Source organism: Micrasema longulum, unplaced genomic scaffold (genome assembly GCF_059751315.1).
Source record: "Micrasema longulum isolate JH-2025_06_02 unplaced genomic scaffold, ASM5975131v1 h1tg000995l, whole genome shotgun sequence".
Taxonomy (NCBI): Eukaryota; Metazoa; Arthropoda; class Insecta; order Trichoptera; family Brachycentridae; genus Micrasema; species Micrasema longulum.
In genome coordinates, this window is record NW_028278183.1 from 175,165 (window position 1) to 188,122 (window position 12,958).

The 12,958-nt window shown below is 32.2% G+C and overlaps 1 protein-coding gene and 1 long non-coding RNA gene across 2 annotated transcripts; one reads left to right on the forward strand and one right to left on the reverse strand.

The window, feature by feature from the left end:
* Nucleotides 1–1,729: 1,729 nt before the first annotated feature.
* On the reverse strand, nt 1,730–11,689 carry LOC148277677 (uncharacterized). Its single transcript, XM_088232548.1, has 5 exons — nt 11,358–11,689; nt 8,606–8,761; nt 5,744–5,836; nt 2,671–2,896; nt 1,730–2,200 (listed from the first exon to the last, which is right to left on the reverse strand). The coding sequence occupies exons 1-5, from the start codon at nt 11,440–11,442 to the stop codon at nt 1,927–1,929; spliced, it is 834 nt and encodes a 277-aa protein (XP_088088674.1). The 5' UTR covers nt 11,443–11,689; the 3' UTR covers nt 1,730–1,926.
* Nucleotides 3,087–5,701, forward strand: LOC148277678 (uncharacterized). Its single transcript, XR_015823386.1, has 2 exons — nt 3,087–4,849; nt 4,962–5,701. It is a non-coding gene; the product is annotated as an uncharacterized LOC148277678 (long non-coding RNA).
* Nucleotides 11,690–12,958: the final 1,269 nt, after the last annotated feature.

Consider the following 12,958-nt stretch of genomic DNA (forward strand, 5'->3'; position numbering starts at 1 on the left):
TATATTAAAATAAAATAAAACAAAATTAAAAGTTCAATTAAAATATTTAACCAGGCAGTTTCCTTATGCACTTATCATGTATTTCTTTTATATTTTTTTTGTAACTTATTAAACATGTTTTTTCTTCTCTTAAATCACTTCACATCACATACATTAATATCGTAATTTTTAATCAAATTTCTCTACTGAAATTTGTATTACAGCTAAAATCGCTTTAATGAAATTTCATCAACTACTTTTGGTTTAAAATCTTTCCCTTATATTGCTTTTTCAAATTTAAAAGATTACTTGCTAACCTGTTATTTTTTTCTTTTTTCTCAGCTGCATTTATGTTTTTATACTTTAAAACTACTTTAAATTACTTATACTGTATATGTATATAAAATCTATATATTGCTGCTCTTACTATTGATTATGAAGACGTTTTTTAAAATTTACTTACATTTATTCTCTTTATTATTTCATTTAAAGATTCTTCTCATCGTTTCTTTGAATCCCATAAAATATGTATGTGTATGTGTATATTTATGTTTTTCTTTTTGAAGATTTTTTTATATCTGAGCATGTTTTTCACTCTTCATTTTAATTCTTACCTTTTAATTACCTTTACAAAAAAAATTCTTCTAACTACAAACTTTTAAACAACTTTTTTTACTTTAATTTCTTTTTTGTACTTTCATTGATAACCTTACATAATATGATTATTATGTAATGTGGAAACTTCACTGGTCCATTAGAGTTAAGTCTAACTGTGTAAAATATAAAACTATGTAACCATACTGTATGTTTCCTGAACAAAAGAAAAAGAAAAATTCAATTAATAAACTGTTGGAGATGGTGGACCAATTTATATACCTCGGCAGTATTATTACAAAGTCTGTAGACCCAGATGTGGAGGTTAAATGCAGAATCGAAATAGCCCGTAGCACATTCAACAAATAAAAACAGTATTCTGCAATCATAAATTGTATTTTAAACTTAGGCAGAGAACGGTGAAGAGTTATGTTTGGTCTGTTCTGTTGTATGACTCAGAAACCTGGGTTTTGAAAGCACACACTATGAACCGGTTGGAGGCATTCGAGATGTGGCTTCACAGACGAATGCTCCGTATACCGTGGACAGATTTGGTCAGCAATGTAGCGGCCCCGAGGAGAGCTTATTACAACATACAATTGTAAAAATGTATAAAGGTCCATATGATCTCCCATCTGGGTCACATCCTGCGTGGAGAAAGTATAAAATCCTCTAACTTATACTAATGGGCAAGATTGAGGGACCACGTGGTCATGGCTGCGCAACATGAGAGACTGGACCGGGATAAGATGTGTGGAAGAGTTACAAGCAGCGCAAGACAGAGAGGCTTTTTTAGAAGTGATTGTCAACGTCGGGGACACCTTATATGGCACAAGAAGAAGTAGTAAATAATGAAAAAAAAAAAAAACAGTCTTTGTTGCCCTTTAAAAACTTGTGTTTTCTATCATTTTATTGAGTACTAAGAATTTAATTCTAAACATTAATAGAGCTCACGATCTGGGACTGGCTGGTTTAAGTGACTGGTAATATTCTAAACTGTTTGAATAATTGCTGTTGATATACCAACATGATTTATTTGTTGGAATCAGAGATTGTTAAAAATATTGTACGAAAAATTCACCAAATAATTTTCGTAAATATTTCTGAAACGGAAAAAAGGTTTCGAGTGTTTATGTAAAATTAAAAATGGGAAATATTAAAATCAATAAAATTTATTTGTTTTATTTTTAGCGAAAATAACCTATCCTATAGGAAAATATTAAATCTATTTCTATATTGAAAAGAGTTTAAATATTATGATTAATACTAGTTTAGAAAAAATAAATATATTGGTAAAATTATCAAGAATAAATGCATGGTTTTTAACAGTTAAAACTATCGATATAAGATTATTCAAACATCATTTGATTTTGAGTGGTAAGCCAATGATTTTGACGCTCTGGCCTTGGTTTGTTCTACAATCTGTGATGTATTAGATCCAGTATCCTGAGGATTGCTGGATGCTTCTGGAGCTACTGAAGTAGTTTCTGTAGCATTTTGCTTCCCGAAGTTTAGACCAAGGAGGTTGGTGAAGAATGCAATTCCTTCTTCAGCGGATTCGTTAACAGCCTGAATGATGTCTTCAGTGTTGATGCCGCTGGGAGAATCAGGATCGGGCTTCAGGTCACTGTAATCAAATAAATATAATTATTGTAATTATGCCCGTGACATGTGATACGAAGTTCATATTTTGTTTATGTTAACTGAAGATCAAACATAAAAAAAGTAAATCAATTGATGATAATTATTTTAGTCACTGTGTAACATTGGTCTTAAATTCTTTTAACTGTTGATTTACTTCCGATTGTTAATTTTATGGAATAAAAAAAAACGCATTTCTGTAGGTAAAAAAATAATGATTCTGAAGGAATCTCAAATAAATTATATTTATGAAAAAATTAAGTAATATGAATATTAGAACAAGGGGAAAGTAGTAAATGTTTATAACTTAAAGTCAGGGAAAGTCCACAAACATAGGTCGATCTTTGTTGTGTCATTGTATTCATTCAATTTATTAAATCAATTAAAAAAAACATGGTAAATTAATTAAAATAAATCAATAAAAACAAAAGTTTTTATTTAGTATCATTACTATACCTCGATTCTTCAGTGGTGTTATATCTGATAGGTTCCATGGTCATCCCGTCAGCCCCAGAGCGGAAGCAGCCAACAGGGAACTCCAGGGTCGGCTCCCCAAGGAGAGTTGGCTCTAGCTGGACACAGCCCCTAAGCCCGTCCGCTGTAGGGGCTAGCTCCGTCACTCGGGCGCACAGCTGAGCCACCCGCGAGACCAGATTCAGACAGATGGGCTCAGGGTCTGGTCCTAGATATTACATCTTATATAATAAATGTGTAAATAATTTTCTAAATACGTAACAAATACACTTATGATTCTTGATAATTCGTTTTCATATATTATTTATGAGCTTGAACAAGATACAATATTCTTTTCCACATCCGCTCCTAGGTGGATTATGTGGATATCACTAAACGCCTTCAGGAGACGCTATTAATTTTTTTTTATTCCCTGTAAAATGGTTACATAGTGCAGAGCCAATTCTACCATATAAACACAAACATAAATAAAAACATAAAACCAAATTTTATATTTGCAGCACTGATGGTGGTCTTAGCATATCCCACCCATATCCCATTAATGGATCCACCCTGCAGTGGCTTGGAGAAGTGCGTTATTTGCTAGCCAGCACTATCGCCTCCTCCTACATCGGTCTCTGTCCCCAAGTTCTACCGAACAAAGCTAAAAAATAGACGTCAACGGCCTTCCAAGACGCTGGGAGCCCGCAGGTATGAAGTAGAGGCAACTTAGGTTAAGGCTCTCTCGAGGCATCCGCAGCACTTGTCCAAGCCAAGAAGCTGCTGCGTCCATTCTTGGACTTCAATTATACCCAATATTCACTTCAAGCACTTACTCCCGTCATTATTTAGAAGTTTGGTCATGCGAGTGTTGGTAATGTGCCAGGATTCGCAGGGGGACGGTGTTGTCTTAACACGTATTTGGCGAGAGATTAAAAAAAAAAAATTGAGTGATTTTTGGGAGATCTTCTACTGCGCTTATTTGCGAATCCGGGAAGATTCCTTTATCCGTGCGCGCAAATCTCTTGACAGTCACTCGTAATTACTGTTTCTAAGAACAACAATTTTATTTTTTATTTATTTATTCGTATAAAGATCCACATTACAAAAAAAAACAATTCCTAACTCTATGAGGCCAAGAGCCCAGTTGGGATACAACATAATATAAAGTGGAAGCTTGCATATTATTAAATACTACAAATAAAAATTATTACATAAACTTAAATCTTAATAAACATCTGGACGACACGCGTAATAGTACTATACATCAATCTATGCAATGTCTCGCAGCTGTCTCCCGCAATGGTCTCTTCCCTTAACAATTTGATCAGATTTCACTGTCCCTCACTATTTCAAGGAGGGTTACCATTCTTTTTTTTTCTTCAATCCGTCGGCGCTTAAAATCTTCTTGGGCTATCCCCGATCACTGAACTACGCAGTTTTTATCAGGTCATGGTAAATTGAATGACAAATTATTTGTTTTTGATATTGTTGATTTCTTTTCGTGTTGCTGCGGATATCACAATCAATTTTCTGAACACATTCTGTGGTCTTGTACCTTTCCCCCATTCTATGAATACCAAATGGTGCTTCTCGCTACTATCCGCGGCCCTGTTATGGGTCATGTCAGTTATACTGATCTGGTAGCTTCCAAAAATAATTTTAAGGCTTTTAAAAAGTTTTGTAATCATTTCGGCGAATTGATCATGTCCAATCAATTTAATCCCAGTCAGTTAAGAATTCACTAGCCCTCTTTCTCAATGCAATGAAGTGTATATTATGTGCTTTCGGATTACCTTTTTTAAGAACAAAAATGCTAAGGCTACCAGATTTTATCACCAGCAATTTTTCCGTGTATGTAGGCACCGCCAAGGAGACTTATGTCCTCAGATGCGGTGTGCAGTATGTGGTGGGCAATCTTTGTCTCTCTCTACTTTCAGTTTTGCTCGTTTTTCTGGTTCGATCTCGTTCTTTGTTTCCGTTAATTATTATTAAAAAGTTTTTTTGTTATACTTTTTGTATTTTGTGATCGCGATTGATAGAAAGCTACAAATAATTCATTTACAAAAAAATCCATTTTAGAACGGAGTTATGTTAGATGAAGACTAGCCTAATTAGAGGACACTCCATATTAATACTCTAGTGTTATAAATGTTTCCAGGGCCCCGATTACAATGGAAAGGTAACAGAGTTATCTTCAGCTGTTTATAAAGTGAATCGAATTTTCTGCACGAAAATACGTATATTTGGGTGAAAATTTAAAGTACATTTAACCATCAGAAACCTGCAATGAGGAACTTCAGCCCTACGAGAAATTTGATACAAAAAACTTTTTCTTGCGCGCGGTAAAAATTCAAGCATTAAATTGTACAGCAAAGTTTTTTAAAAATGTACGAAAAATTTATAAAAAATATTTTAATAAAAATGCACTTCTTTGATTGACGTCACTGGTTCATTTGAACCAACCAATGATGCGAGAGTTTGGAAGGATATCCGGTTGGCTTATCGTAAATGAACCAATGGGAAGAACTAATAGAGAACAACTTCTGACGTCACACGCGGAGTTATTTTAGAAATACAAAACTTTAAAAAATTATAGCGCTGATAACACGATAACTAAAAAATATTTTATTTTTTTTGTTTAGTTTTATAGTCTTTTAACAAATAAAAAAAATTAAAATAAGACACTGAACTTCCTCATTAAGCGCATCTTAAAATATATATTATGTACAAATTATTTTTTGTTACAGAAAATTCAGCTTTACCGCAGTTTAAGATAAGTCAATAAACCATTGTAATACGGACCCTGAAAATAAATCTATATTCGTCCATGAAATATTTTTTTTAATCAATTAAAAAAAAAAGATCGAGATCCGCTGCATTTTTACCGATGCATTTTTATATCCACCGTCATTAGACGTGGATAAGGGAATGCGGACGATGATTTATTTCGTTGTAAACGACTAAAGTAAAATATCTGTTCTTTTCCGAAATCGCGTGCTGTTATATATATTATAATTAAATTGTTTTTAATGAAAAAATAACATGTATCATGTTATTTTTTTGTGTTAATTACCTTTGACTGTTTGGCTGTGTAGTAAATTGTTACCATATGACATGTTGATAGCGAATCCTTGTTCTTGTGATAAATATTTCATTCGGACACAACCTGGAAAATAAAAGAAAGATAAAATATTCAATTAATAAATACAATCAAAGTAGTGATTAATCAATTCACAATTCTTCAATTGTTCTAAATGATAATTTTTGTGCTGTAAGTGGGTCGGATCAAGCACTTGTCAACAAAAATTTGGAATAACACTGGTCCAAGAAGAAGTATTAAAATTCAAAAAAAATCCAGGCATTGTAAGTGGGTGAAATAATTCAGTCAGATGAATCTCACCCACATCAATAAAGGTTTCAGATCTTTAACTTTACAAATATTAACTATTAGAGTGATTGAAGAAATATGGATGCTGAAACGTAGGCAGATAGGTGAATGGTGCAATTTAGTAAAGTGGTCACTTAATCAAGCCATTCACAGGTCCTAAGCCCTCTAAATACCTTGACATCCATGTTACCGTCTCTAAAATGTTCTCCATCTCTGTTGTCATATGTTCATCTTAATAACTTCTTAGTTTTGTCAAAAATTTTAAAATGAAGCTTTTATTGTTATACATTTATTGATATAACAACACTATTATAGTTTCGGGAAACCGCTCCTCCCATCGACGGCTGATACAAAACTAATATTTCGTGGGTATACTGGCAAAAAGCTTTAACTCTTAAATCCCTGTTTTGAGAAATCAAGCAATTAAGCTTTGTTCCAATTTTACTCTTTTATATCTTATTTAAATAAAGTCAGATGTTAAGTGCTCATTTAAGAACGTGTTTTTATTTTTTCCTTTTTTAAATTTTATATTAAGTTATTTAAAGCCTTTAGCCTGAATAAAATACCGAATATACGACTTAACCATAAATTTATTTTGAAAACTACAGATACATGAAATTTAATATGACTTAGTGTATTTTCCCAGTTTAAAGAGCGTTAAAATCTTTACAAAACTGCATATTAAGTTAAATCCGCATATTTTCGAGTTAACGTTTTTTGCTAGTATACCTACGATTTAATATACATAGCATTAGTTTTTAAAGTCATTTTTTACCCATATTTTTGTACGTGGATTTTTCGGAATATTTTTTTCTCTTTTATAAATAATAACGATACTAAATAAAAGTATTACAATATAATCTAAATGTGTAAGAGAATCCATTCAAAAAAGTTAAATTTCAGTGAGTGTCCATCTTGGTTTAGATAAACAAATCGACGCGACGGTCTCTACGTATACTATTGAAACTGCATTTCGCAAGATTTAAGCGAGTATTACGTAGAATTGCCAAATATGTGTTGATTGAAACACAATAGACACATTTTTGGCAATTCTTTAGTATCTGATAGCTTCTTTTAAAAAATCAAGCTTTATTTTTGCTGACCTGTAAACCTCGAAAAATGCAATTTCGATTGTATCGTTACTAATTACTCGTCCCAATTCAACACATAATTCCTTAGTCCCATGGAGTTGGGATTTATGTCTAAAAAAATATGTAATAAACTACCTTTAAGTAAATAAATAAATAAATAAGTAGGGACCGTCGAAATGTTTTTTCCGTATCGGTAGATTGAGTATGATTACAGTATATTAATATGATAATATTTTTACATGTTTACATTGATAAGATAGTTATTAATGTATTAATTATAAATACAAATGATGTAAGAAAATTACCGTACATTGTGAAAAATTTGACTAAATTATTTACTGACGGTCTGATTAAAATAGCTTGATACTTAATCCACGTATTTGATGTCAACAAACAAGATCTAACGGTAGTATTGCAAACGTACGTTTGCGTTGCATTGCATAGTCTTATACTAAAATACTAGCGATATGAGTCTGACATTCAATGTCGTTGATTGTTTGACCATGTTAAAATTACTATTACTAACTACTATAGGAAAAGCGAGTGATCGTAGGTGTAGTAGAGAATAAATATTAAATTTTAAATATATAGGTACGCATATCAAACACAATTTTTCCATAAGTTCATATTTAAGCCAAGAGTACACATAAAAACTAAATAGCTCATGAAAAAAGAGCAAACTGTGATTGGTATGGGATTTATTTCTATAATAAATTACAATTAACTCCCATCAAGAATTTTCACTTACAAACATAAATAAGTATGGGATTTTATATAAACTTAAATACAATCCAAATGTTAATAAATGAATATACAGATAATACAAGTATATGTATAGCAAGGTAACAAGTAAAAGAAAGTCAATTTTTTTGTAGACAAGGACTGGATTTAACTACCTGGGAAGCTGTTTATATTAACATATTACAACAGAGAGAAACATTTAAGAGAAGGTAATATAGAAGTCTAGGGATCTACAGGGCTTATGACCTCTCAATGGCTGGTTTAAGTGACCACTTTACACACTGTGTAACATTCACCATTCTGCCCATATTTAAACATCTATATTCCTTCAATTCTTTCATCTGTTGATGTTTGTGAAGTTAAAGAGCTAAAACCTTTATGTATGTGGGTGAGATTCATCTAATTGAATTATTTCACCTACATAATAGGCAACGCCTGAAAATGTTATTTTTTAGATTTTTATACTTTTTTATGGACTAGGTATCCATTGGCAGGTCATAAGCCCTGTAGATGCCTAGACTTCTATACTATACCTCTGTTGTAATTTGTTAATTAGTTTTGATTTACTCACCAAGAGAATATTAATTCAATATTGTGATTAAAAGTCAAATTTCAACAAAATATAAAAATGTGTTTAAAAGGAACAGTTAATTAATGTTAATTTATTATAATCGTTGACTATTTGATTTAGAAAAGGTTTCGTTGGCCCGCTTACCTGGCCCACCAAGGTCTATGAACGTGACGTTGAAGTCCACACAGCAAATACAGGAAGGACCGTCACAGAGACAGTTCCTTTGGGCAGGAGCTGTTTCATCTCCATCAGCCCTCAACTGGGCAGAGTCCTTACCAAGGAGGCTCCATTCCAGCAAATCTTCAAAAATATAACGTATTTTAAGAGAAGTTCTCAGCATATTTTTTTTAGGGTAGTGTGTTTTTTTAAAAATATGTATACATATTTTTAAACAATCATAAATATAATAAATAAACCCTGCAGTTTACATTTTACATATTCAGGTAAGTTTGTTGGTTTTTATCGTATTTTTTAGTTAATTTTTAAATTTCTGTACAGTCGCCATTTTAATATTGTGAGGTAAGTCATTGTATATTTTTAGTCCATTGTTTATAAGTCAAAATTCGCCTCTTTTTGTTTGCCAAGAGCTATCTTTGTATGTGGTAGTGTTGTGATCTTATTGTGTTGTGATTCTTGTTGGCGAGATGTCATTGTATTTGGTGTACCCTTGCGATATTTTGTGGATTAGCTTAAGTGTTTTTAGTTTTCTCAGTTATATGATATACAGTATTATTGATCATGTTTATAACGCACAAAAGTTAATATTTCACGAGTGGGTTTTGCTTCCTAGTTAACTATATCTAAACAGTGTTGCAAAAGAAAGGGTTTGGCAGTGGACCTTTATAGTAACTTGGCATTTCAGTAACGAAGAAAAAAAAACACAGAAAACTCATTCAAGAGAATTCGGACTATTGATCCCGACATCCATCCACACGCCTTCCGTTTCGCTTGAATATATCACGGCATTTTATTTAATTATTTATTATGTTTATTACTTGTACTATTCTAACCATTTACGGGTAGTGTGTTTGAAAATACGAAAAAACTATTGTTTTATTCATGCTGAGTTTATTAAATTTAAAATCTGGATCGAGTCCATTCGTAACATTTGTTTGTTAATTTAGTAAAGGTTTTTTATTAATATTATTAATGTTCAACCTCGTGGTGTAATGGTCAGCGCGTTTGCCTACAATTTAAGAGGTCTTAGGTTCGATTCGTGATATGGTTGATATGAAATATTAACTTAAAAGGCTGTTTTCACACTAGAATATTTCATACTTCCTGGACTGGTACCTAAAACGTAAGACTGATTATTTTACCTTCATGTAACAAAAATGATCTAGATACGTTGCGATTGGTGTACCAATGCAGTGCCCTATGCACCATTAGGTGTGGAAAGGGGATGATGATGAAGAGGCTCAAGTGCAAAGTATAGAACTCCTAGGTTGAGCGAAATCCTATTTATTTTGGAATTCGAATCCAGAACCCGCGTGCGTAAAACAAAAATCTTATCCATTATTTCGCCAATAATTTTAATACGCCCGTATATTTGCATTTAGCAAATATGGCCGCAAAACTTTCGTCGCGACATAGGTAGACGATACTGCCCTACATTTCGATAGCCCATAGTGTTAGTGATCTGGGCGCCTACTCGCGAGTTATATCAAATGTAAACCATCTCGGTCCGGGGTGAAAGTTGCGAGTGATTGACACTCCGATGACTGTTTTTTTTTTATACCATGCTGGTCCAAATATCACAGGCCTCGAACGTGTATTAATGTAGAATGAAAGTATTCAAATCACTATGCAGATTGGATGCGATTTGCTGACGATGAATATGGTTCAGCAATGAAAGTGGTCGGTGATTTTAAACAGAGGAATGCTGCCGACGGCCATTTCTTAATTTGTAATGTTTGTATAATATTACTGTCCTTCCTGCTTGTTATAAATAATGCAAATAAATATACTTTTCATATTTTATATGCATGTTTTAGTAGCATCAAGGCGTTAGTTTCCTATTTTCGACTTAATTATACATTTATTAAATATGATAATAATTTGAAAGGAAATAAACATCGAATTTGTAATTGGGTTTGATTTTTTCAATACAAAACAAAAGCTTGTGTTTTTAATTATTAATAATTATTACCGAAAAATAATTTGCAACTAATGATATTACTGAGGGCAAATAACCGTTGCTATATTTGCGATCCAGAGTTTGATTTCCAGCAAAGTTTATGTGAATTTTCCAAGATTTCTTTGGTGTGTCAAACAAGTCTCGGGTTTGGTTCTAAAGTGCAATTAACGATTTATCAGAATATTTTCATAAAATATTTTTATCAACGTTACATACAGACTTAAAGGTCGTGTTTTGGAGAAGTTAATCCAATGATATTTTCTTGAAATTTTAATTGGATTAAGGAAAAGGAAAACAGTAATAATCACAAAGTATCGCTTGTAGAGATATAATTTTTTTTGAAGTTAAAAACATCTCATTTTAAATATGTACAGGTAAAATAAATGTACGTATTTGTTTATTGTTATTTCATTTAAAAAAATCTTAAATCTGATATCTACAAATGATTCACCTATAAAAAAAATAATAAAAATAAATATTTGTGGTGACTTTTTACGCATTGCATGTTATAGAAAAAAGTGATACTGGCTGTAAAAAATATTTGAGTTTCAAATAAATAAATAAAGAAATAAAATATAAATAAATATAAAACTCGAAAATTGAGTAATTTTAAATAGCTAATTCTACCTCAAAGCTTCAAATGATAAATAAAAGGGACCATCTTTTTGTTAGAATATAATTGGTTTATTTTACCTAGTTTACGCAACCCTTTTCAACTCAACTAAAATTTCCAAATTAATATTCAAGCATTGCACTTACCCACTATATTGGCTGCACGAATAGTTATGCCAAAACAGCACAGAGCGACTCCGATCGTCAGAAGACCGTGTTTGTAAACAATCATTATTCTATCTGTAAAAGTAAATCACACAATCCCTCGTAATTAGCCCGGACGTGACCGGAAACGCTGAATAAATTAGCAGGAAGTCGTCCTAATGGCCGCCGTCTCAAATCGTCGCGACTGGTGCACTTTTCGCGGTGGATTCAGGATATAGTTTGGAAAGTTGACGTTATTTGGATTATTATTGGTAGTGAGCATCGGCGGCGGCTAGCGGTATGTCTGCTGACACTGGACTGGTGCGGGAGCGAATGGAGGCTTCGCGGAGGCTTCTCGGCGGAAGGGAGAGGGGAGGGTCAATACATATATATAATCAGACTCACGATACTTGGACACTCACCGGCGCGTCCGCGCAAGGGATGATGCCTGAGGAATAAAATGTTATTTCAAATTTGTCAATGAATTTGCACGCAAATAATTTGATCAAAATATTTTTTTTTATTACTCTTATCCGCAATTTATATTGTAATATCGCATTTATAGTGCATTGTCACTTTTTTTGTTAATATGAAGACAAAATCGGTCTTACGATTCAAATAGGAAAAATTACGTTATAAATGAATAGTTCATGTTAACTATGCCTAAATCGCTTTTGAGATCTTTGAGTCAACCTATACAATATAAATAGGCGCGTAACTAAATAAGGGATACAATATTTGTTTTTTCAATAGAATGACGATAGTTTTACGTTCATCAACCTGCTTATTTTTTGTGATTTACGTTTTAACGTGATATGAATTTGGGTATTATTACGCTAGCATAAAAAAATTACATGCAGTTAGTTTTTGGAGTAGCAAAATAAGCCAGCAGTATATCTAAATCACTCAAACATCAAAAGGGAGTTGTTGAAAGACACGCGTTGTTTGAATTTGGTTTTCCAACGAACAATTCACTTTCTACCTGTTTAGTTTGACGAAGAAATTTTTCATATATTTATAACCCCACAGGGAAGATTCCATTTCCTCATGTTTTGATAAACTTTAAGTTTTTTTGGTTTTGGATAAAATTAATACTGTTAAATAATCATTATCATCATCATCACTCCCTTTCCGCACCTAATGGTGCATATAACACTGCATTGGTACACCAATAGCAGCGTATCTTGATCATTTTTGTTACATGAAGGTAAGATGATCACCCTTACGCTTCAGGCATCAGTCCAAAGACTATGAAATATTCTGGTTTGAAAACATTTAATCTTTTAAATAAATATTTCAAAATAATTATTGTAATAAACAGTCGATTTTACGGGATATTTTTTTCTGTTTTCATTTATGAAAAACTATTTTTTTTCCTATCGTAAATTAAAATTTTAAAAAAAAAATGGTTTATGAGCCTAACCACAATTTTTTAATTATCTTTTTTTTAAATCATCGTTATTTTAAAAAAAAATCATGATCAAACTGAATGCAAGTGTTGATAAATATTATTTTTTTGTTTGGAGTCTAGAATAGTTTTAAAATAAATTGAATAGTGTTAAATAAACACAATGTTCTTGTCATTGGGAAATTAATCCAGTATT